Source organism: Erythrolamprus reginae, chromosome 3 (genome assembly GCF_031021105.1).
Source record: "Erythrolamprus reginae isolate rEryReg1 chromosome 3, rEryReg1.hap1, whole genome shotgun sequence".
Classification (NCBI taxonomy): domain Eukaryota; kingdom Metazoa; phylum Chordata; class Lepidosauria; order Squamata; family Dipsadidae; genus Erythrolamprus; species Erythrolamprus reginae.
In genome coordinates, this window is record NC_091952.1 from 133,635,416 (window position 1) to 133,660,479 (window position 25,064).

Genomic DNA, 25,064 nt, shown 5'->3' on the forward strand with positions numbered 1-25,064 from the left:
ATTTAGTCTGGCTCCTCTGCTTTGACCACTACCGCTGGCACAGCTCTCAGCTTCATTGAAGCACACAAGCCACACTACCACAACAAGGCGTACCCATCAGTGGGGGTTTTTTATTTTTTATATTATTATTATTATTATTATTATTATTATTATTATTATTATTATTATTATTATTATTATTATTATTATTATTACTCAGCACCAGCAGCCCAGAGCCTGACTCTGTATAAAGGCAGAGTGGCTTTCTGGTTTGACCAGATAGGAAGGTTTTGCACAGTCTTAAGATTATGAAGCACTTTACAAATGGGGAAAAAGTCACAAATAGTAGTGGCTGCAAGAGTTCAGTAGCCTTTTGTTTTACTATGGATTGGGGGGGGAGATTGATTGGCATGGATTATAAATGGATCCCTGTTGCAGGCTAACTTGTACCTTTCTACTTTATCCAATGCAATGTTCAATGTTATTCCTGTGCATAGAAACACTGTCTTGATTTTTGTCCTCGGATTTTCTTAGGAGCTACTTGTAACAATATGTTGCTGTGCTTCGTTGCAGGTCTACCTAAAACACTGCTTCCCAAGCAAGGCTGGTGTAGACGTTCCCTGTCCTTCTCAAGAAAATGAGGGTGGATGGTGAAAGTGTGATCCTAAGAAATGTTCTGGTTAGCCTCAACGTAATGCTGTTGGCGTCCATCTTCAGGCCCTTTGAATGCCACCTGGAAGTGATGACAGAGAGACTTAAAAAACAGGTGACTGATGAAGAAGGCGGCTTTGCAAACTCCACATCCCCTATCAAAGAGCAACCCATGGTCTTCAGCCATATATACAACATTAATGTGCCTCTGGACAGCCTCTGCTCCTCATCCCTAGAGGCTTCATCTGACCCAGAGGTGAGTTCGGAAGATGACCGGATGACGGAATACACCGAGCAGACCTCAGACAGTGAGAGCAAGGTCACCTTCACCCACAAGATAAACCTCCCCAAACAGACTTGCAAGTGTGCCACCTCCTCCCGGGACATACAGGAGCTGCTGAGCAGGATTGAGATGCTGGAAAGGGAGGTGTCTATACTCCGAGACCAATGCAACTCCAATTGCTGTCAAGAAAATGCAGCCACAGGTAGTAACTAATGCCATGAGGTCCTCCTAGGAGCTAAGAAATGTCAAAGGTGAAAGAATGAACTTGGAGTCATTTGCTTGAAGCTTAAACACACCAAATACTCCATCAAATTCAGAGTTTCACGTTTGGCAGTCTTGACATCTTTTTTAGTTTTACTCTTTATTAGTGGGATTAGGTTCATGTTTAATTTTTACTCTGTCTAACTTTCCCCTCCTTTCATTCTGTTTTCTTTTCTTACACTTTATTTTTTTTCTTTCTATAAAAATAATTATCTGTTATGTCTCTGTTCCACTCCTTTTACTATTATGTGCACAGGTTAACAAAACTTTTTGTTTCAGAAGGTACAGGATTGCTTCAAAAGGTTTATGGCAAGAGGTTTGCCACGAGAAACATCATTGTTCAAAATTGCTGTTGATAGGCAGAAGCAGTAGCAGGCAACATTCCTCTGAAAGTATCCAATGATTACCATTCTGTAATGGTAATCCAATGATTACCATGATTTCCCCCACCTCAAATAATGCTATTCCCTTATTATTCCTTATTATTCTCAAATTCAAGAAAATCTGCACTATGACTGTATCTCCCATGACAAAATTAATTATTAAAGACTTCACTAAATTCCTTTCCTATTTCTATGTGTGAGCTTATATTTTAAGAAAAATAGGAGAAAAAGAAAGTTTAAGAAAATTATCCCCAGAGTATAAGAAAGTATATTAAAACTTTAATGCAGAAGCAACCTAACAATTTTGAAACAAGGAGACAATTGCTCCCAAATTTTAAAGAAACCAAAGTTAGAACATGAAATAATAATCAAAAGAAAGGTTGCATGCCACCATCTCTGTAGCATCATCAAAGGAGAATATGCCCCTTTATGGCTTCCAAAAAATGAAAGTATTATAAACAAGACTTCTTTTCTCTCTCATGCAACTATATATACAAAAGCATCAAGGGAAGATAATTCATTCAATCTTACCCTTTTCCAATGGTTACTATCTGAACTGAAAAGATCCAGATGACCGCCAGATAGCAGGGAAGAGATGCAGAAACTCTTTATTGCCATCAAGTGGTTTTCTAGATTTTTCATTGTAGCTATGGTAGCATTCATTCATTCATTCATTCAGTCAGTCAGTCAGTCAGTCAGACAGACAGACAGACAGACAGACAGACAGACAGACAGACAGACAGACAGACAGACAGACAATCGTTCTGCTAATTTATGCTACCAAAGCATTAAAAACATAAGCATACACACAAAAGCAATAGAAAGAGGCTGGATTCCATTATCATCCTGAAGGAAGAATCAGATTTATAAAGGCTTCTAGAAAGCCAACCAAGGCAGGGCAAATCAGATCTCAGGGAGAAGCTGTTTTACAGTGACAGAAAGCCACTTTTTCTAGGACCAATGTTTTCAAAGGGATCTTGCCGGATTTGATGGGATAGACAGAAACTAGCATTCATTCTTTCCGGCTTCCTCAAATTGGAATGGGAAGATAGATGGGCAGATCTTTTCAAAAGTAGAGTCCTCTATGAGTATGTGTTCTCCATACAATTTCAAATCCTAGATAAATGTAAAAACGATGTGTATAATGGCGAGTAATGGGCAGGAAACCTAGCCTCATTCTCCCCTTTCACATGATGAAAATGAACTTCTGAACAGAGCCAAGGAATGCAGCAATTTTCACATCTGTGCCATTGAGACAAACAATCATGTATCTGATTACTAAGGAACAGCCTTCAATCATTTGTGAACATGTAGCAAGGGCATATATTTCAAATGCCTGTGACATTCCATCTTTAGCAAACTAAAATGCAATCAACAGCAACAATAACGTTTTTCAATGGAAGCAGAACTGTTCATATGGGTTCTTTCTGAATAGCAAACAGCAAAGCTTTGTGGAATTCATTGGAAACATGTCAGTTTAGTCGTTCAAAAGACATGGTTCACTTGGTCAACTCTACAAATCTGTTCTTCAAAACTAAAGAAACAGCAGGCCATTGTGCTAAGATTTTATTGAAGAGAGCTGTTGGCATAATGAATCAGTTCCAAAAAAGATAGGTAGTACACAGAAAATATGCTGGATAGGAGAAAATGTCATCAAGTACTCTCTCTCTCTCTCTCTCTCTCTCTCTCTCTCTCTCTCTCTCTCTCTCTCTCTCTCTCTCTCTCTCTCTGTATATATATATATACACACACAGAGAGAGAGAGAGAGAGAGTATATATGTACAGTATATATATACTGTACTGTTAACTCTCTGCCTTACAAGGCAGAGGTTGCCAGATCAAATCCCAGTAAGGAAGGGTGTGGCTAGCTGATGAGGCCAGAAGAAGGCCGAAATGGTACCATCCTAGTCTCCCTTAATTTTAAAATTTCAGCTAAAAACATTGATATATATATATATATATATATATATATATATATATATATATATATATATATTAAATGTATATATATATATATATATATATATATATATATATATATATATATATATATAACTTTATTGAATAGATTCTTAACAAGATAAAAACAATGCAGATATTAGAAAAGAGACAAAGAAAATTAAAAAAAAGAAAGAATATAGAAAAGAAATAAAAATGAAAAAATATAAGAAATGGCTTCTGTTCTTTTTGACAGAAGTTATAAATGCATTTATATTTTACTCTCTTTAAGGTTACATCATAATTTCCTTTGTTTTTTTTTCATAACCTACCCTTTTTAATCTTCAAATCCATAAATCATAAGTTCATTTTTCTCTTTTTTTAGCAAAAGGTCCAAGGTGTTTCACATCACTGATAAATATACGATGATCTTTTTTTAATCAAATAAGTTTACATTGCCCTGTCTGCTAGTTCTGTCATCTTCACCAAGCATTCCTCCCTTGTGTGTATTTCAAAGTCTTTCCATTTTTACTGGTATAATAATCTTACAGCAGTAATTGTATTTAAGAATACATTTCCATGGCTCTTTTCTAATTGACTGTCCCTTAATCCCAGCAAGAAAAATTCTTTCATTTTCCATTTCCATTCTTTGTTAACATCTTTGTATTTTGTTTATTAATTTTAAAATCAACTAACATTACTAAATCCTTTGGTTTCTCCATTTCTTTTAAAGGATATTCCGACATTATTACAGGGTCATCAGCAAATGTTCTTAAAAGATTTCTCTTTAAATATTGACTCCAGCAATTCTCTTGTCTGGTGTTCAATGTTTCCAGCTTTCATTTAGATTGAGGAATTGAGTCTTTTCCGGTGCACTGAGGGAAGAAAGGAGTAATAAGTAATAAAAAGAGATTTTCAATGTCTAAGTGTGGAGCTGGGTAAAATAACTGATTCAGTGACTTTCTCAGAGGTGTTACCGGTTTGTGGCCAAGAGGATAAAACAACGTGTATCAGAGAGTTTAATGTGTGGTTAAGGCAGTGGTGTAAAGCTGAAGGTTTTGGCTATGTAAGTCATGATGTCAGTAGGTGGTCTAATAGGGAGTTGTTTAAGAGGGATGGTTTGCATCCATCATACAGAGGTACCCAGGTGCTCGGTGAGGAATTCAGAACTTTTTTGGACAGGCATTTAAACTAGGTAAAGGGGACAGAGATGTAACTGATGTGGGTGATTTCTGTCCCCGACCAATGAGGATAAAGCAGTTTTTGGAAGCTTATGAAAAGGGAGCTGCAAATAATATAGATGTAGTTGTTGATGATAAGGGGCAAACTAATAACGAAAATAATGTTCTTCGGGTAATGTGCACAAATGCTCGAAGCTTGAGCAACAAGCTCTGTGAATTAATGGCCATAATATCTAGAGATAATTTGGACCTGGTTGCCATAACTGAGACATGGTTTAAGGATTCTAATGAATGGGAAATATCCATACCAGGATATACACTGTATAGGAAGGATAGAATAGAGAGAAGGGGAGGTGGAGTAGCCATTTATATTAAAGAAAGTCTAAAAACAACACTAATTCAAAATACGTGTCAAGATCTAGAGACTCTCTGGATTTGCATGCAAAATAAAGAAGGTTCTGTCATTAGAATTGGGGTGATCTATAGGCCTCCAGGGCAATCCGAGGAATATGACAACAAGATGGTGGATGAAATTACCCAAATGGCAGTAAAGGGAGATATTGTGGTTATGGGTGATTTCAACATGCCTGATGTTGACTGGAATATCCCCAGTGCCCTTACATGCAAAAGTAAGAATATAGTAGAGGCCTTTACAGGAGCAGCTCTGGCACAGCTGGTTAAGACACCAACTAGAGGGGAGAATATTCTAGATTTAGTTTTTACGAATGGGAATTGGGTTTCAGATGTCAAGGTGGGAGAAAATTTAGGTTGCAGTGACCATCTATGTTTGTGGTTTGATGTAAAAACTCATTGTGAGCAATCCTATAATGCAACCAAAGTATTGGATTTCAGAAAAACAAATTTTAATGCAATGGGAGAATATTTAGATAATGAATTAAAGGGGAGGGATAAAATGGCAGGAGCGAGCATCCAGTGGACTGTATTAAAAAAGGCCATCTTAAAAGCCACTGGACTGTATGTAAGACAAATAACTAAAGGTAAAAGGAAGAAGAAACCGCTATGGTTTAGCAATGATGTAAGGGCTATAGTCAATGAAAAAAAGGCTGCCTATAGGAGGTATAAAGAGTCTGGAAGTATAGCTGATAGGGAGGTATATAAAATGAGACAGAAGGAGGCGAAACAGATAATATATGCTGCTAAAGCCTCAAAAGAGGAAGAAATTGCCAAATCTGTAAAGAAGGGGGATAAAACCTTCTTCAGATATATTAATGATAAGAAGAAGAAAAACTGCGGCATCACGAAGCTTAGTACCGGGAATAATACATGCATTAATGGGAATAAGGAGATCGCTGACCATTTCAATAGCTACTTCTGTTCAGTTTTCTCAAAAGACACCTTACAAAATAATACTATAGAGGGATATAGCATTGCTTCCAGCTGTATGGATTCAGCTCCAGTGATCTTAGAAGCCGATGTCTTAGAAGAACTTGAACGATTAAAGATAAATAAGGCAATGGGTCCAGATGGCATCCACCCCAGAGTTCTTAAAGAACTCAGATCTGTCATTGCTACCCCCCTGACTGATTTGTTTAACCAATCCTTGTTAACAGGAGAAGTTCCTGAGGATTGGAGAATGGCCAGTGTTGTGCCTATTCACAAGAAGGGCAGTAGAGAAGAAGCTGGTAACTACAGGCCAGTTAGCTTGACATCAGTTGTAGTTAAAATGATGGAGACTCTACTCAAAAAGAGGATAAATCAGCACCTAAAAAACAATAACTTATTAGACCCAAATCAGCATGGCTTTACTGAAGGCAAATCATGTCAGACTAATCTCATTGATTTCTTTGACTATGTCACAAAGGTGTTGGATGAAGGTGGTGCCGTGGATATTGCCTACCTGGACTTCAGCAAAGCCTTTGATACGGTTCCACATAAAGAGCTGATAGATAAATTAGTGAAGATTGGACTTAATCCCTGGATAGTTCAATGGATTTTCAGCTGGCTGAAGCGTAGACATCAGAGAGTTATTGTTAATGGCGAGTATTCTGAGCAGAGTCAGGTTACAAGCGGTGTGCCACAAGGATCTGTTCTGGGTCCTATTCTTTTTAATATATTTGTGAGTGACATAGGGGAAGGTTTGGTAGGGAAAGTTTGCCTATTTGCCGATGACTCTAAAGTGTGCAATAGGGTTGATATTCCTGGAGGCGTCTGTAATATGGTAAATGATTTAGCTTTACTAGATAAATGGTCTAAGCAATGGAAACTGCAGTTTAATGTTTCCAAATGTAAAATAATGCACTTGGGGAAAAGGAATCCTCAATCTGAGTATTGTATTGGCAGTTCAGTGTTGGCAAATACTTCAAAAGAAAAGGATTTAGGGGTAGTGATTTCTGACAGTCTCAAAATGGGTGAACAGTGCAGTCAGGCGGTAGGGAAAGCAAGTAGGATGCTTGGCTGCATAGCTAGAGGTATAACAAGCAGGAAGAGGGAGATTATGATCCCACTATATAGAATGATGGTGAGACCACATTTGGAATACTGTGTTCAGTTCTGGAGACCTCACCTACAAAAAGATATTGACAAAATTGAACGGGTCCAAAGACGGGCTACAAGAATGGTGGAAGGTCTTAAGCATAAAACGTATCAGGAAAGACTTAATGAACTCAATCTGTATAGTCTGGAGGACAGAAGGAAAAGGGGGGACATGATTGAAACATTTAAATATATTAAAGGGTTAAATAAGGTCCAGGAGGGAAGTGTTTTTAATAGGAAAGTGAACACAAGAACAAGGGGACACAATCTGAAGTTAGTTGGGGGAAAGATCAAAAGCAACATGAGAAAATATTATTTTACTGAAAGAGTAGTAGATCCTTGGAACAAACTTCCAGCAGTTGTGGTAGATAAATCCACAGTAACTGAATTTAAACATGCCTGGGATAAACATATATCCATCCTAAGATAAAATACAGAAAATAGTATAAGGGCAGACTAGATGGACCATGAGGTCTTTTTCTGCCGTCAGACTTCTATGTTTCTATGTAATATTGGGCATCTGGATTCTAAAAATCAGAAATGAAACAGAAGCTGTGATTCTGACATTGAACACAGCTGAGACAAGGGAGGCTGGACAGTACCTCTCTTGTTAGAATATTAGAATACAGCTGAAAGCAACTGAGACAAGAAAGGTTAAGACTTCAGCTGAAAACACAGGGGGAATGGAGATGGAGTGAAGAACCTGGGCTGATAAGCTCCTTAGCAATTTATAGTAATATCCTGAGAGGAGAGCATCTGTGCAATAAGACTGTAGAGCTAGCCTTCCTATATTTAGAAAGTGTTAAGTCCTCAGACTTACGATGATGCCGAAATACCCAAGCTGGCTGCAGGCCGAAGCCTGATTGGCTAAGATGCAAGCTGGCTAATGGGAATTTGGGGTATCCTGATTGGGCAACTCAATTATAAAAGGCTTCCTGACACAGTGGTAACAAACAATGGGCTCCAATTCATTGCAACCTCATTCCAAGTGTTTCTGGCCAAACTGGGGGTCTGCCATGCCCCACAGTACCCATTCATTCTGCAACCAATAGCCTAGCATTGGGGCTTTGAGGCACCTGGGTTATGATAGCTGGGATCACAGCATGTATCTATCTGATCGCCCAGCACACTACTGCTTGCCAGGCCACCAGGGTTAGCCCTGCCGAATTACTCATTACACCAAATTACCTGGGACCACCTGCACCCCAGCTTTGACTATGGGCAACCTCCAGTTCCTGACTGATGGCCCAGGGAATTCTCAGTGGGAGATCCCATATTCACCCTTAATTTTGGTGCTGGTCAAAAATCGCTGGCAGGACATGTGACTCATATAACTGGACCCTGCTCTTATAGGGTAAAACTCTGATGGCTGGTTGTGGTCCTGGCACATCAACCAAGTACGATGATACGTTCCCTGTTTAGAGCCTGCAAACAAGACCAGGCTGAAGCCTTCCTGGCAGTTTCCACCAGCTCCCAGACCCTGGTCTACTGACCCAACCTTCCACCATATCTAAGCCACAAGTGTCATTCGTCTCCTACTAAGCCTGCCTAATGCCCTGCTCCAGTGATGCCTTCCGTTACAGATGATGACTTCGCAGCTGGGTCACAGGACATTCCAGAGAACCCACAACCAGCTCCTCACTGCCAGCACAGAACTAAACCGATCAGGGCGGAGTCAACATCACCTGGCATACCTCGCTGACTATGCCTGCGTAATCTGGGGGATGAGGGGATGTTAATTCCCCAATTTTGACGGTGCCAAAATACCCAAGCTTGATTGGCTGCAGTTTGAAGCCTGATTGGCTAAAACATGAGCAGCTGGCAAGCAGGAAATTGGGGAATCCTGATTGGTTGTCACTTTGACAGCTTAACTATAAAAGGAGCTGTCAAACGCCCACTTGGTGTTCTATTCACTCACATTGCCTGTGGTGCTGAAGTTAGAAATAAGGCATTCCTGTTCAGAATTTCATCTTGCCTCTGTTCCTGTCAGCCTGATAATTTCCTATCTAACAGAAAGGGTAATTCAAAATGGAGGAAACAATGGGTGAGACCCTTCAGAGAGTTATCCCCTCCCAAACCTGCATTGATCTTAAAGGATTAAATTTAGGAATCCCAAAACTGAACATAATATTTATCTACAGGCTAAGGCCTCTGGGCAACAGGAGGTTGGCAGGGAAAACAAACAAATAAAAAAGAAGTTATATTTCCATTTGCTTAATTTCCCCCTTGAGAAGAAGCCTGAGCGGTACAATTGAGCTGGTCTTCAATCAATCATATAGCTATAGCCTGAACTTAACAATAAAAGAGTAGGACCTATAAAATCATTTTAAATATGCACTTGTGTGAAAGGCAAATGCAAAATCACACACTCTTCAAAAGACTAAAAATAACCATTAAAAATCGATAAGCAAAGATATCTAAAACTATCATTCAAAAATATAGCCCCAGAGTGTTAAGTTATAACTGACATAATGTAGATACATTGAAACATTTGAGTTTGGTTTAGCCCTGAAAGAGCAAGAAGGGAAAATGCTGAGACAAAGTGAACTTTCCTGAGATCATTTCACAATATGGAACCACCACTGAAAATGCCTGTTCACCTCAAATAATCATTTGGTTAGGCTCAACCAAGGCCTCTAATGAGGTCCTTGGAGTAATTTTCCTAACCAGGAAGTTATAGATAGAGGAAAAACTAGTGTTTTTAATTGAGTTGTTTATGTTTATGTTGTTTATGTCGCAATCTTCTATTTCAGATCCCATTTGTTCCTTCAAAAGCCAAACAAGAATCAACCTTGTAGAGTTTTGGAGGGTTTTTTAATATAAAATCAGATTATCTAAAAAACAAATTTAAGCCAATCAAGTTTAAAAATAGAATTTAATGTAATCTATAAAGTTTATAAATGCAAGGGGAGTTATTAGGTGAAAGTATGGATTCCTTTTGAAAGGCCAGTGTAGAAATATCTCAGCTAGAGACTCTGCTGTTTGAATTTCACACTGACAATTTGCTCTGAAATGGAGATATTTTTATGCTTTTTCTCCAGAATACCAATGGCATTAAAGCAAGCAAAGGAGAAAGTTATATAATGAGAGTGAAGATACTTCCTTGTAGTAAGGAAGGAAAACAAGATAGCAGTTTTGCAGTTCTAGAGGATTCCTGGTACACAGCAATATATTTGTGAGCAGAAAAAAGGTTTAAGAAAATTAGATCTGTAAAACAAATCACTCAAAGATCGGTGAACCTTGAAGCCCACAGAATATCAGAATAATTGAACTATGAAAATGAGAGGTTAAAAAAATTAGTTGGTAGCAGAAAGAAAGAAGGAAAATTATGGGGAGAGGAAATTGTACCACAAAAGCAAGATATGATTCTATCCTACAAATGGAACAAGGAGGAAGAGAATGTGAACTAAGAGGTTAGGGCTCAGCCTACTGAATATGGGCTACAGAAATATGGGTGAGAAGTAGAAAGCAACAAAGATAGTTTGCTGCAGCTTTTCCCTACTATCTAATGTCATCCAGAATTTTGAATTTTTGCAACCTAGGTAGGGGAGTTCTATTAAAACTGTTCAGTATGCGGTGGGATTAGAAGGAAGAAGATAAAAGAGACTTCTTTCTTTCTCACCCACTTACAGTACACCCCACCCCTCAAAATACACATTCTGTGACCATCACAGAATAAGAGACTTGTCTCCTAGTGACTTATTCTAGAGATATGGGGATTATTTCTAATATTGATTAAGTATGGGATTGAGGATTTAGATTTGAGCCAAAATTGGGACAGGGGAAAGTTGAATGATTTTAATGAAACCTTTAATATACCCCCAAGTACATGTTGGCCTGGAATTAGGAATGACTGTAAGTATGCATAGTTTTTTAGGACATTTTATATTTTATTGCACTGTTGATTATTATTGCTGTATTTTTATTGTCTTAGTATCGAAAACTATTGTGAGCCGCCTTAAGTCCTTTTTGGAGTGAGTGGCATACAATAAAGGAAGGAAGGAAGGAAGGAAGGAAGGAAGGAAGGAAGGAAGGAAGGAAGGAAGGAAGGAAGGAAGGAAGTGCTTAAGCATAGTATCTATCAAGAATAGTAATTGATCTATAGCTATCCAAAGTTTTTTTTAAATTAACAGAGTTGCAATTTGATGCAAATGGGGAAGAATCTCTTGGCTTTTGGTATGGAAGAAATATCTTTCACCTGCCATGATTTTTCCTATCTCCCCTGTAGCCAAATCCTAAAATTTTTCTTTTCCCCTCTATTTGATGCAGCAGCATGTTAAATGTTGCCATCCTGCAGACACCAGGACATTAAGTGGTCTGTAAATTGCATGTCTCGGGGGCCACTGTTCCCTGTGATGGATGATATTCAGAGTGTCCATGAGTGATCATCTAGTGGCAGAAACACCCGCTGGAAATGGAGCTTCTAGGCCACCTGGCATCCATTTGAAGAACACAAACATCATGATAAATCACATTTCTTGGGTTTCTTAGCACCTGAGAAGATGCTGCTCAAAAAAAAAAAAATCATGAGATATGCTTGGAAAGTCAATACCAGGAGGAAAAACTTCCAATAAATAGTTGAAAGTTTTAATGCAACAGAGTTGTAAGATAGACAGGTTTATATTCTGAGCCGGGTAATACACTCTTGGAGCATCATAAAGAGAAAGTAAATAACAAAGAGCCTTAAAAATATCAAAACATGCTCTGCCATATATATATATATTTATCTACTTTCTCTTTGTGAAGCTCCAAGACATTATTACCTGGCTTGGATATAAACCTTTCTATCTTACAATTCTGTTCCATTAAAACTTTCAGCACCTTGTTCCCAAGACCTTTAGCACCTACTATTGTCAGAAATAATAGTGTTCCACACTTATTTGTAATGTTTCCAGGACTGGCAATTTTACCTAATCAACCCTGATGTTCTTAGGAAGCTCATAGCCCACATTCAGTGATTTATTTTATTTATTTATTTATTTATTTGTCAAACAAGTATAGTATTATAGTACATATTAACATAATATAACATAACATAAGTAGAACGTAGCAATAGAAAGGATAATAAGACAGTAGGACAGGGACATTAGGCACATAAGTGCACTTATGCACGCCTCTTACAGACCTCTGACCTCTTAGAAAAGGGGAGAGGTCAATTGTAGATAATGTAAGGTTGAAGATTTTGGGATTGGGGGAAGCAACAACAGAGTCAGGTAATGAGTTCCAGGCAATGACCACTCTATTGCTGAAATCGTATTTTCTGCAGTCAAGTTTGAAGCGATTTACATTCAGTTTGTATCTATTACATGCTCTTGTGTTGGCTGGGTCTGTATCATTGCAGGCATCTGTCATTCTCTCATTGTCTTTCTCATTCCTTGCCTTTAATAAGGAAACTCCATTCCTCCATGAATGCCAGGAAAATGTAGAATTATTTGCCATGTTTATTCCTTCCTGCAACACTTCATTAGAGCCACTGTGAGGAATTCTAACTGGAGAGAGGTAGCCAATCACATTTTGGGGGACAAAGGGGAGGAGGGACTATCAGCTGCATTTGTTGAAGATATCCCAGTAGTGATGATATCACTTTGAGCTGAGTTGATGTGGTCTTTATTCATTATTAAGAAGGTATGAAGCGTGCCAAGGATATAGGGTTAATAATTGTGTTGTTTTTTTCAATTCCAGGGCAGCTGGATTACCTCCCCCATTGCAGCAGTCATGGCAACTTTAGCCTGGAGACCTGTGGGTGCATCTGCGATGAAGGCTGGGCTGGGAAGAATTGCTCTGAGCCTCTCTGTCCCCTTGGCTGCTCCAGCCGGGGTGTGTGCATTGGTGGCCAGTGTGTTTGCGACAGCGATTATAGCGGGGAGGATTGCTCCGAGGCACTTTGCCCAACTGACTGCAGCTCCCGAGGACTCTGTGTGGATGGAGAATGTATCTGTGAAGAAGGCTTTGCCGGAGAAGATTGTAATGAGCTCAGGTGCCCGGAGGACTGCTCAGGGAAGGGGGTCTGTGCCAATGGGACTTGCATCTGCCAAGAGGGCTACGTAGGGGAAGACTGTGGGCAGCTGAGGTGCCTCAATGCTTGCAGTGGGCGTGGATTCTGCCAAGAAGGCCTGTGCTCTTGCGAGGAAGGTTACCAAGGACGGGATTGTTCAGCAGGTATGACAGAATGTTGCAGTTAATGGATAAATATAACACTGAAAGGACCCCTAAATATAAAGCTCAAAGGACCCCTAGCAAATTTCAGTCCTTACTTTCTCATTTTTAGAAATCTGAAGCTTTTAAAAAAAAAATCAGAGCATTTGCCAGGGAAAATATAGGAACTAGTACAGTGGTACCTCTGCTTAAGAACACCTCTGCTTAAGAACTTTTCTAGATAAGAACTGGCTGTTCAAGATTTTTTTGCCTCCATTTAAGAACCATTTTCTACTTAAGAACCGAAGCCCAGAAAAAATTCCAAGGAAATTTGTGAGTGGCACGAAGGCCCGGTCAGTTTCCTGCCATTCCCCCTTTAATCCCAGCCATCTCGGGCTTTTTTGGGCTGCCAGAGGAGCCATTTGGTGGTGCTTAAGGAGACTTTGGCAGTCCAGAGCGAACGAAGCATTTTCCTTTCTCTGGGCGCTTGGAAAAGGAATAAGCATCTGCCAGCGCCTAGAGAAAAGAAAAACTCACTTCGCTGTGGGCAGCGACTGTCCTCCTCCTCTTCTTCCTCCTCCTCCTCCCACCCAAATTCTGAGCTTTTATTTCTTTCCTAATGGGTTTGCATGCATTATTTGCTTTTACATTGATTCCTATGGGAAAAATTGCTTCTACAGTGATACCTCGTCTTACGAACCCCTTGTCATATGAACTTCTTGAGATACGAACACAGGGTTTAAGATTGTTTTGCCTCTTCTTCCAAACTATTTTCACCTTATGAACCTGCTGCTGCCGGCGGGATTCCCCACCTCCAGACTTCTGTTGCCAGCGAAGCACCCATTTTTGCACTGCTGGGATTCTCCTGAGGCTCCCCTCCATGGGAAATCCCACCTCCGGACTTCCACATTTTTGCGATGCTGCAGGGAAATCCCAGCAGGGGAATCCCAGCATCGCAAAAACGGGTGCATTGCAAATGCTGTGATTTCATTGAGGCTTCCCTCGCTGTGAAACCCCACCTCCATTTATTTATTTATTATTTGGATTTGTATGCCGCCCCTCTCCGAAGACTTCCGTTGCAAGCGAAGCACCCATTTTTGCGCTACTGGGATTCCCCTGCTGGGATTTTTGCACTACTGGGATTCCCCTGCTGGGATTCCCCTGCAGTATCACAAAAATGCAGAAGTCCGGAGGTGGGATTTTTCATGAGAGCCTCAGGGGAATCCCACCAGTGCGAAAACGGGCACTTCGACTGGCAAAAGGGGTGAATTTTGGGCTTGCACGCATTAATCACTTTTCCATTGGTTCCTATGGGAAACATTGATTCGTCTTATGAACTTTTCACCTTACGAACCTTGTCCTGGAACCAATTAAGTTCATAAGACAAGGTATCACTGTACTTACAAACTTTTCTACTTAAGAACCTGGTCACTGAATGAATTAAGTTCTTAAGTAGAGGTACCACTGTATATACATACAACCAGATCCAGTTAGTGGATTATGCATCTTTTTATTTAAAAAAAACACTGGAAAAAAGTGATTTTGCATGAACATTTGTTGACTTAAAGGCAGTGAGATGGTTGCGGATTTTGCTCAATCCTCACTTTTAAGTAAACAGACATAATTTGCATTCCCCTGAATATAGACTGTGAATATCATTAATCTCCAATTTTCTCATTTCTCTACAACAAATAAACTTTAAAAGCATATAAAATACATACTGTACTTAAGACAATCCATGTTAAAGAATCCATTTTACCATAGAAAAAATAAAATATTTAAATATGGGAAATCATGGGATAAGTGAATTTTCTTTAAATATGCAGTCATATAAAAACAGGGTTTATGAACAAGTAATCAAAGCTATGAATCTAGTCTATTTTTGGTAAGAAGAAAAGAGGGGGTTCTGGATAGGGTCAAAAAGTAAAGAAGGTGGCCACAGCACTGAAATCTAAGCATTATCTATTTTTTAAATGTCCTGCTGCAGATACCCCTGATAGAAAGGAAAGGAGGTGCCCAGGTCAGGGGCACCATATGGAGTTATATGTATGCATTTGGCAATTAAACCGAATCTTAGATTTATTTTCTTACTATTTGTGCTTGTTTGTCAGCCTTCCTGGGTAGACTAGACAGGGAACATTACTAAATGAGCTACCATAATTGTACTTTATTGTAAGACATCATTAACATAATCTAGCAAGTTTAAAAGTACAAATCTTTTGTCCTCTCATTTACAGCCTAAGAAGCTAGGGAGGATGCCTTCTGAGTCTCTTTCTCTGACCATTGTACAACTGCAGACTCTTATCTCTTCCCTCTCACCCCACCACTTAAGATCTTTCCCATACACTATTATGTTTTCCAAGAGCAACAGACATTTGCTGTGAGAGTTTAATTGCTTTCTCTGAATGTCACCACAAATCAAACATAACTATCCAAAACTACAAGGCAGTGCTCTGAAGTCTCTAGGCAGATAATGCCATAATAGACCCAAAGGCCAATGCTCTGTAAAGTCTCTGAAGTAGAAGAGCAAAGAAAAGTCACTCAGCCAAATGAACAAAAGGTTATGAGTTGAGGTGGTGCAGCAGGTAGAGTGCAGTACTGCAGACCACTGAAGCTGACTGTAGATCTGTAGGTCAGTGGTTTAAATCTCGTCACCGGCTCAAGGTTGACTCAGCCTTCCATCCTTCCGAGGTAGGTAAAATGAGGACCCGGATTGTGGGGGCAATATGCTGGCTGTTAAAAAGTGCAATTGCTAACATGTTGTAAGCTGCCCTGGGTCTAAGAAGAAGGGTGGCATAAAAAATTGAATGAATAAATAAATAAATAAATTAAGTAAGTAATAATAATGGCACACAGCCCCGCATATCTGGAACGCAAGTGAGGGATCGAGCGCAATTACACTTTTTGTACTTGTGCAGGTAGCAAAGTTGCACACAGGGACACACGCGAGGAAGCAAAAAACCTTGCCAAAACACACACGCACGTCCCTGTGCATAATTCTGCTACCTGCACAGGTGCAGGAAGAGTAATAGCACTCAATCCTGCACTCGTGTTCCAGAGCTATGGGGCTGTGAACAATTAGGTGTTCTGGCAGCAGGCCACCTTTTAGGAGTCATGGCCCAGAATAATTGTGCATTGTTGGTAAGGAACCTTACCGGCCAATGGGATTGGAGAAATAGCAGGATATCATATGATGTCAAATAGTGTTCTCAATATATTATTTTTGTCAATGTCCTTCCTTAAAAGAAAGAACTTAGAAATAAGTACAATATTCTCAGTGTGGTCATTACACAGAATATTTATATTTATTTCTAGGTACTACTTTTAAGGAAGGACATTGACAAAAGAAGAACAAATAGGAAGTAGATTTCAATTGGTCATCAGGAAAAAATTCAACAATAAGACTCTGTGAACAATGGAACAGGATGGACAGGATGCCCTAGGAACTGGTAGACTTTCTTTTGATGGAGGTGTTTTACTGAGGTGGGAAAGTTCTGGGGCAGGGATGATGTAGTAATAGATTCATTTACATAGTGGGTGAGACCAGATCGCCTGAACCACTAGTCATGTAATGATGTCATCACGGATCCGGCTTGGTCTGGGCCAGTCCGTGCGCACCACCATCTTTTTCTCAGAATTTTTGGTGATTTTTTTCCCCTGTGTTTTGATGGCTTCTCCTCATCCTCTGCTTGGGAAAAAGCCCTCCCACCCACCCCCCGGTTTAATACTGACCTTTATTTCTTCACCTGAAGCACAGCTGAGCAGCTCCTCAGCCCTGTTTCAGGCTGAACCCACCTTCTGAGCATGGGCAGAAGTGAAATTGCATGAGGGGACGCGTGCAAAACATTGTGATGTGAACCAGTGGCAAAGGTAAGTGGAACCCACCCCTGGGTGGGGCTATCTATCAATTATCTAAATAGGGTAGGAGTCACAAAAAATCAGACACCACTTAATGACTGAACAAAGGGACTAAATAATCTCCAACATTTCTTTAACCCTTTTACTAAGAGGTCTTATTGAAATAAGCTAGCTGTTGAGTTATAATTTTTTATTCCTGGGAGATTGAAACTGACAAATATTAAGAAACTGACAGCTAAACAACAAAGCGCCAGTTCAAGGGCCTGTGTTATATATTCTGGAGGCTACAGTCAGATAAAATGTGGTCACAGCTTCTCGTGGCAAATCTTCACAAATCCCTTAAACATATAAATGCAGAATTATGCAAATATGCCCACTCTTCCCCCAATAAAATACAGTAATGGAGACCTGCTATTCTCAAATACTGTCAATGAAATATTATGTAAATACTATTGTTATGCCCTTCTTCTTTTCTACATAAAATAGTACATTTCTACTCTTGTTAAAAAAATAATAATCAAGGTGACCTTGTGCAAGGTAGGAAAGTGCCATTAGGTGGAAGGAAGAAACGAGCCATTAAGGAGAGACTTGGACAAGGTTAATAGTCTAGAGATAGAAGGAAGTATGTAACCCCAATAATCCCATCATGAATTTGTTTACTATGAGTTGCATCTATTTCTTCACCTGCCTACCTCAAAGTGCTGATGGCTTTGCTCTTCTCTGCTCTACTTTATTGCTAGCAAAATCAGAGGAGGGGAGAGATGGAGGATAGCCAGAAACAAAATGCTAATAAAGAGGGCAAGCCATGGCAATAATGAGGACTTCAGGAGATGCTGGAAGGTGATGAGAGGAAAGAGCAGTGATCCATGATTCCCAGAACTTCTAGCACAATCTCTCATCATATTTGCAGCTGGTCACTAGATCTCACCTTCAAGATAATCTACTTGAAGACCACTTGAATATCGTAGCTGGTACAAAATGCTTGTTAACCTGCTAGCTATCTGGCACTTGTTGCCATGAGCTTTGATACTTGCATTAATTGCAAGTGAGTTTCTGGATACAATCCAAAATGCTTTCACCTATAAAGTCCTGTGTGGCTGGACATGCAGGTACTTGCCAAACCACCTTTTCTCAAAATTAATCTCTTTGATTCATTCTTTCCAGGAAAAACTGCTAGTATTTCCCATTTTCAGCAGGCAATTGGGGTGTAAAACACAGAAATGCTGTTTTTATAGTTATGGCCTCAGTCCTGTGGAATATCTCCCTTTAGAAATGAGACTAGCAGTCTTTTGAACATCTTCCAGAAACTAATGAAAACAGAGCCCTTCTGGAGGATAGGATGTTTATTGGTTTAATTGTTATTGCTTCATTTTTAATTTTTATTTAACTTAATTAGTTTTGGTTTTTTGGACATTATAATCATTATCTCTCTTTAATTGTTAATCACCAAAAAACCATGTAGATTACAGTAATATGACATGTAATAAATAAATGAATCATAAATATCTATGATAGAACAGTTGTAGAAGAACAAAGGATTTTTATTCCAACCTTTAAGAGTATATATTGTCTGTCCCTGTACTTCTGATAAGGACTACTCAGCAGGTTAGAGGTACTAACACAGAACAGCTTTGTCCCAGCATTGAGACCCCCAAAATAAAATGCACAATACTAAAGGTTTTACTATTTACAAAAATGTTATGTAGTTTGAGTCTTTTCAAAAAAGAAACAAAGGCTTCACCAAACTGATTATAAAGTCTTATCAGCAGGCCAGAGTCCCAAGAAGGGATAAATATGACAGTAATTAATAGATTGAAGCAAAGTTCAGGAGTGTACAGAGGTTGGCTGGAAGCCCGGAGCTAATTACTGCAGCCAAAAATGTGGATTTTTTATTTGTTTGTTCGTTTGTTGGATTTTTAAGTTGTCCAACTTCTTCGGGACTCTTTTAAACACAAGCTAAAAACAAAAGCTGCAACAAGATTTCTGAAATGAACTGCGTTGTTCTCTATGCCGAAGCGTCGCATCACTCCCCCTTAAATAGCCTGAGGGCATGACCCAGCAGTGCTACTCATGAGAAAGTCTCCTTCTAAGTAACCACTCATGCCTCCTAGAGGCCCTGCAAATCCTAGCATTCAAGAAGAGGCTCCTCCTTTGCCCCTGAGTCACTTATCTCAGGAGGTGCAGAAGGCCCTGGTTGTTCTTCAGTCTCTGACAACACGTCCTCTTTGCTGTCAGTCTCATGTTCCAGGAACACAAATGCCTATACTACACCTCCACTGTCTGAGTCCTCTGGGTCCATTACTAATTGTGCAGGATGTGAATGGGCCACAACAGTCTTACATATTCTAGCTTCCCATAGAGATGCCATGGGAAGTAGCAAACTCTTTGGTTTCAAAAGACCACTCAGATCTGGGATGTGTTTTCCTTAATTTGTTTTTTATGTTTTAGATCTTGCAGTGACATAAAGGTTTTAGCTGTTGCATGACCATCTTCATGGCAGCTCACCAAGCCCAAGGCTAAGCATTTTGCTTGTTGGGTAATTTATGCCGTTCATCAGTTAAGTAATACAATGCCCTTCTCTCTCACATGTACACCCCAAAAGAGCAGGAGAGCTCTTATCCAAAGTGCTTTCCTACTTTTGCTTCAAGGAAAAGGCTATAGGAGGAAAGTGCTGATTCACATTTCTCATTTCAAATAGTAAGCTTAATAAGGGTGAGAAGAGGTCTTGTGAGAAACCACTCCCTCCTAACTCAAGTCAATTTCATCTTCCTAAATGAATTGTCCAAAGGGAGTGAAGCAAAAGAGGCAATTATCAGAAACAGCATCTTTCCTGCTAACATTTTCCAGAAGTCCGCCTCTTTCTTTTTTTGTGGAGGAAAATAATAGAATAACAGAGTTGGAAAGGACCTAGATGATATTCTAGTCAAACTCAAGCAGAAGACCTTATATCAGTGATGGTGAACCTTTTTTCCCTCAAAAGTGCATGAACACACACTATTGCACCTGCATGAGTGCCCACACCATTATTCCATGCCTGGAGAGGGTGAAAATTGCCTCCCCTGCCTCCCTTGAGTCCCTCTGGGGGCTAGAAACAGCCCATTTCTCAACTTCTGGTGGACCCGGTAGGTCTATTTTTCACCATCCCTAGGCTCCAGAGGTTTTCCTGGAGCCTGGGGAGGGCAAAAATACCCGGAGGTCCTTTGGAAGCTGAAAATGCCCTCGCTTCGGAATCACCTTGACGTAAACTGGATCCACGCTTCATGGGCCCTTTCCCGATTGAGAAGGTCATCAATCCGGTGCCCTATCAGCTTATTTTGCCTGCCAACCTGCATGTTCATCCCGTTTTCCACCATTCCCTTTTGGTACCTGTTCCTCCCGAGTGCCCACTTTGTTCCAGTGTCCCTTTGTTGCCTGCCCCCTGTGTCTGAGATCATCTGCCCGAGGTCATGATCCATGCCATCCGGGACTCCAGTTGGGTGGACGATTGTTTTCAATATCTTGTGCAATGGGTGGAGGATGAGCCTGACGATTGTTTGTGGGTGGAAGCTGCCCTGATTGATGCTCCCGCCCTGTCCAGGCGTTTCATGAACAATTTCCAAAGAAGCCCAAAGGAGCCTTCCGAGAGGGGATGGTGTTGTGGTTGACTCTGGCCCAGCTCTTGCCCCAAGGAATGTGAAGGTGGATGTGGGGGAAACATCCACATGCCACAGGCCTGTTTTGCTCCCGATAGAATCTCCCAACGAAGTCTTTTCTGACGAAGGAAGCATGAGTGGCAGGGAAGAGGGGAGTTTGGCAGACAGCCCAGGAGGAGATCAATCATCCTTATCATCCCTGGATTCTGAACAAGAACCTAGGACAGACCCACGCATGTGTAGAGTGATGCATAGGAGAGAACAACTGAAGGATTATTACAGGAGATAAGTGAGGCCATCTGTGGTTGGTTGGGGCTGTTGTAATTAGTGCTACAGATAAAAAGAGCAGCATGCTGGTTTAGCCTTGTGGAAGTTTATCTGATTCATAGTTTCATCAAGATCGTGGTTTTGCTGTTTCCCTGTTCAAGACTGTGTGTGGACTTTCTGGACTTTGGAATTGGACTCAATTTCCCAGTTACTGGGTGAGAAATTGAATTGTATTTAACCTGTGCCTTGTGTGTACCAGAAAATCCCTTTGTCATTTAAAAAGTTTTTTCTGCTTTTCTGTTGATAAAGACTTTTGGTTTTCCTTCTATCATGTGGTGTATGTCTTTTTGGACTAATTACCCTGTACACAGAGCCTCTATGAGAGCCGGAAATCAGCTGGCCAGTGCACACATGCATACTGGACCTGAGTTTGGGCAACAGCTCACATGCTGGCAGATATGACTACACATGCCACCTGTGGCACCCATGCCATAGGTTCACCATCACCTCCCTATATAATTCCAGACAAATGGCAGTCCAGTCTTTTCTTGAAAATATCCGGTGTTGGAGCACCCACAATTTCTGAAGGCAAGCTGTTCCACTGAATAATTTTTCCTGTCAGGTTGGAACTCTCTTTAACAATCTTTCATTCATTGTTTATTTATTTATTTATTCCAATTTTTATGCCGCCCTTATCCTTAGACTCAGGGCGGCTTACAACATGTTAGCAATAGCACTTTTTAACAGAGCCAGCCTATTGCCCCCACAATCCGGGTCCTCATTTTACCCACCTCGGAAGGATGGAAGGTGGAGTCAACCTTGAGCCGGTGATGAGATTTGAACCACTGACCTTCAGATCTACAGTCAGCTTCAGTGGCCTGCAGTACAGCACTCTGCCTGCTGCACCACCCCGGCTCTTTGTGCTACCCTTAGGTGCTTTGGATAATGGGTTAACCTCCTTACCTGTTAGTGTTAGTGTATAGGCATTTGAGTCCTCCTTGATGCCCCTGCATTTGCTTTCTATATCTCCTGTTTGCGGAGAGGGGCGGCATACAAATCCAACAAATAAATAAGTAAGTAAGTAAGTAAGTAAGTAAGTAAGTAAGTAAGTAAGTAAGTAAGTAAGTAGGTTCCTCTTCTTTCACACTATATAATATTTTGAAATTTATGCTCAGAATTAGATCCTAAATATTGATCTCCCCCTCCCCTTCCAGATTTAGTTTAAAACCCTTTGGATAAGCTCAGCCAGTTGTTTTCTAAAAATGTTCTTCCTGATTCTTGTGAAGTGTAGCCCATCATCTGCCAGAAGCTGTACATACAAATAATTTAGATCATGGTCTAAAAATTTAAAGATCATGTCCCTGGTCATTCCCACAAATCCTACACTGTCTTACATTGGTGAGATGTCATGCCTGAGGCATCTCTTTTGTTTTTGCATAGATTGGCAGGAGAACTGCTATCCCTTATTAGCAGCAACAGGAACAGTGACCCCATTAACTCAGATATATTATTTTGTTATATTTGTTCCCAAAGGGAATTCCTCCAATGAATGGTTTGATATCCTCAGTGAATGGTCCAATATAAGTTTGAGATGCTTGTGGCAGTCACATGATGGACAAGTGTTCTTACAAATACACCTTTTATACATAGAAGATTAGCATGTCAAAATGGGCTGAGTCCCCCTTTCTACCATTCAATATTCTTGGAGAATTTGGACCAACTCTGCAGAGTGGACTGTTAAGTTTATTCATCTCAATCCATGCTTGCTGCAGAAGTCCCAAGGCTAGATGCCTTATGAAAGCAAAGGCATGGGAGTTCAGTTGTTTGAATTATTTACTGGTGTCTTCCTTTTAAGGGCAGTAGCAATAGCATTTTAGATTTATATACACAGTGCTTTACAGCCCTCTCTAAGCGGTTTACAGAGAGTAAGCATATTGCAACAATTTGGGCCCTCATTTGTAGTTCAGCCATCTACAAATTATACAGTAACAAAAAGCTTCACTACCTAATTTCTGCAAATCAGGTTGCTACAACACAACAGCTGTTTGGTTTCCAAGCCCATTATTACCCATATCTAAAGAATACTGAGAAAGCCATTGTTACTGTTGGAACACAGATAGTACAACAGTACAACGATATGTCTGTTGTCTATGTAATTTCCATTGAGTTTACTGCTAGACTTTACTACTAAGCAATTGGGCATAGGATTGTTACATGCTTAAGAAATAGAGTGGATAGTTCCTTCCTATCACTTCACTCCATGTTTTCATTTCATCCACTCTAGCTGGAATAATAGAAGCCAAGACTGCTGTGCTATATCACAGCCTGATGATGCCAGCAAGACCTTCAAAGGCTTCTCAAAAAAATCTTGTCCCTATCCATATTGATGTCAGTTACCCTAGATGTTTTTTTTCTTTTGAAGCAAATTTGCCTCATTGTCCCCAGCGCCTCACCCCAAAGGGAAATAAGAACATACTAAACAATGCCATCATCAAACAAAGAGCACAGTCAAGTGTTTAGCAGCTAATGTGATAGAAGTAATTTCCTCTGGCTAATTAAAAAGCTTGGGTGTGTTTCTCTATTGACTCTGACATGTTGATATTTTCCTTTCTTCACCAGTGAGGTAGAATCATGAAAGGCAACCTCTTCTGTGTCTTATTGTTTACAGCTGACTGCGCATACAGGAACTTAATATTCTCAAATGCCCTCTGCTTATTAAAGTTATTAAAGTTAATCCTTATTGTACTAAATGATTTCTAAAATAAAGAGAACTTACATATATTTGCATAGCTCCTAAATGTAGAGACAAAGCCTTCTTTGGTTTAGCAGGCTTTTTTTCCTGTATCAATTTTACAGCTTCAGCCATGCATTTGACCTGTTCAGTTTAAGTTGAAAATAAAGCCTCAGCACACTTCATGTATAAGCTGACAAGTTAAATAATACAAAGACATGAAAATTTCAATTCCACTTATTCCATATTGTACCAAATAGCCTTCACAACGTGCTATCTGATATCTCTCTTAGCACTGGCACTTTCACACACAAGAATACTCAATGAGTAGAAGGCTTTTTACTTAATTCCAAAGATCTTCCCTCCTTCTAGTGACACTATATTTTATACTGGTAGTTTTCACTTAATGACCATTCATTTAGCAACTGTTTGAAATTATGATAGCACTGAATAAGTGACTTATGTGCAGGCCTCACACAATCACATGTTATTGGGATTCAGGAGCTTGGCAACTGTCCCAGATTTACATTTGGATTCCAAAAAATTCTGAGCTTTCACTTTTAAAAAGTATGTTTCTAATCTTCATAGCTGCCAAATATAGCTTTAAAATATGAGTTATTCTCATTTTATTTGTATTTGAAACTGGATGGGGAATTGTGCTTGCACATCTTACCGTATGAAGCTCCCCTTGTACCGTTAAAAGTTGAGAGATGTGAACAAGGATTCCAAAGGCAGCATAGTTCCCGAAGTGCGACAAACAATGAAAGACAGAGATAGAAACAGAACTAGTCATAAACTGATGTAGCTGTAATATTTTGAAATCCTGGAATGTTTATATATTATACTATGTAAAATAAAATATGCTTGTAAAAATACTGCACATATGCATATAACAAATGGAATGCTGGAAAGAGCTATGGAGAATGGCATTGCTGGTGTAAGTCAAAGCTACCCCAAAAGAAAACTGTGCAAAGAAGAAACACAACTTATGGGACTTTTATTTGGGCCTAAATAGATTGTCTCTTAGAAAAAAATACTATGGCAAGAGACAATTTGAATTAAAAACAGTAATTCCCAACGTCTACCTGAAAGGTCTCTCCATGAGGAGGAAATACAAGCACAACGCTGATACTTAACTTTAACTTAAGTCTGTTTTGTGCAATGCATTTGTTTAATCGACATCTAAGTAAATATTTAACAAAATAAAATGTCCTTGCAGAGACAATAACATCCAAGAGATTTTATCAGGGGGGAGGAATTTTGGTGGCTCCA

General features: G+C 39.8%; 1 protein-coding gene across 1 annotated transcript in view; it reads left to right on the forward strand.

Moving 5' to 3' along the window:
• Nucleotides 1–616: 616 nt before the first annotated feature.
• Nucleotides 617–25,064, forward strand: part of TNR (tenascin R) — a 119,821-nt gene continuing 95,373 nt past the window's right edge. The window contains exons 1-2 of the mRNA XM_070746693.1: nt 617–1,115; nt 12,852–13,328. Of these exons, the coding sequence (XP_070602794.1) occupies nt 617–1,115; nt 12,852–13,328 (976 nt within the window). The remainder of the gene's footprint in view (nt 1,116–12,851; nt 13,329–25,064) is intronic.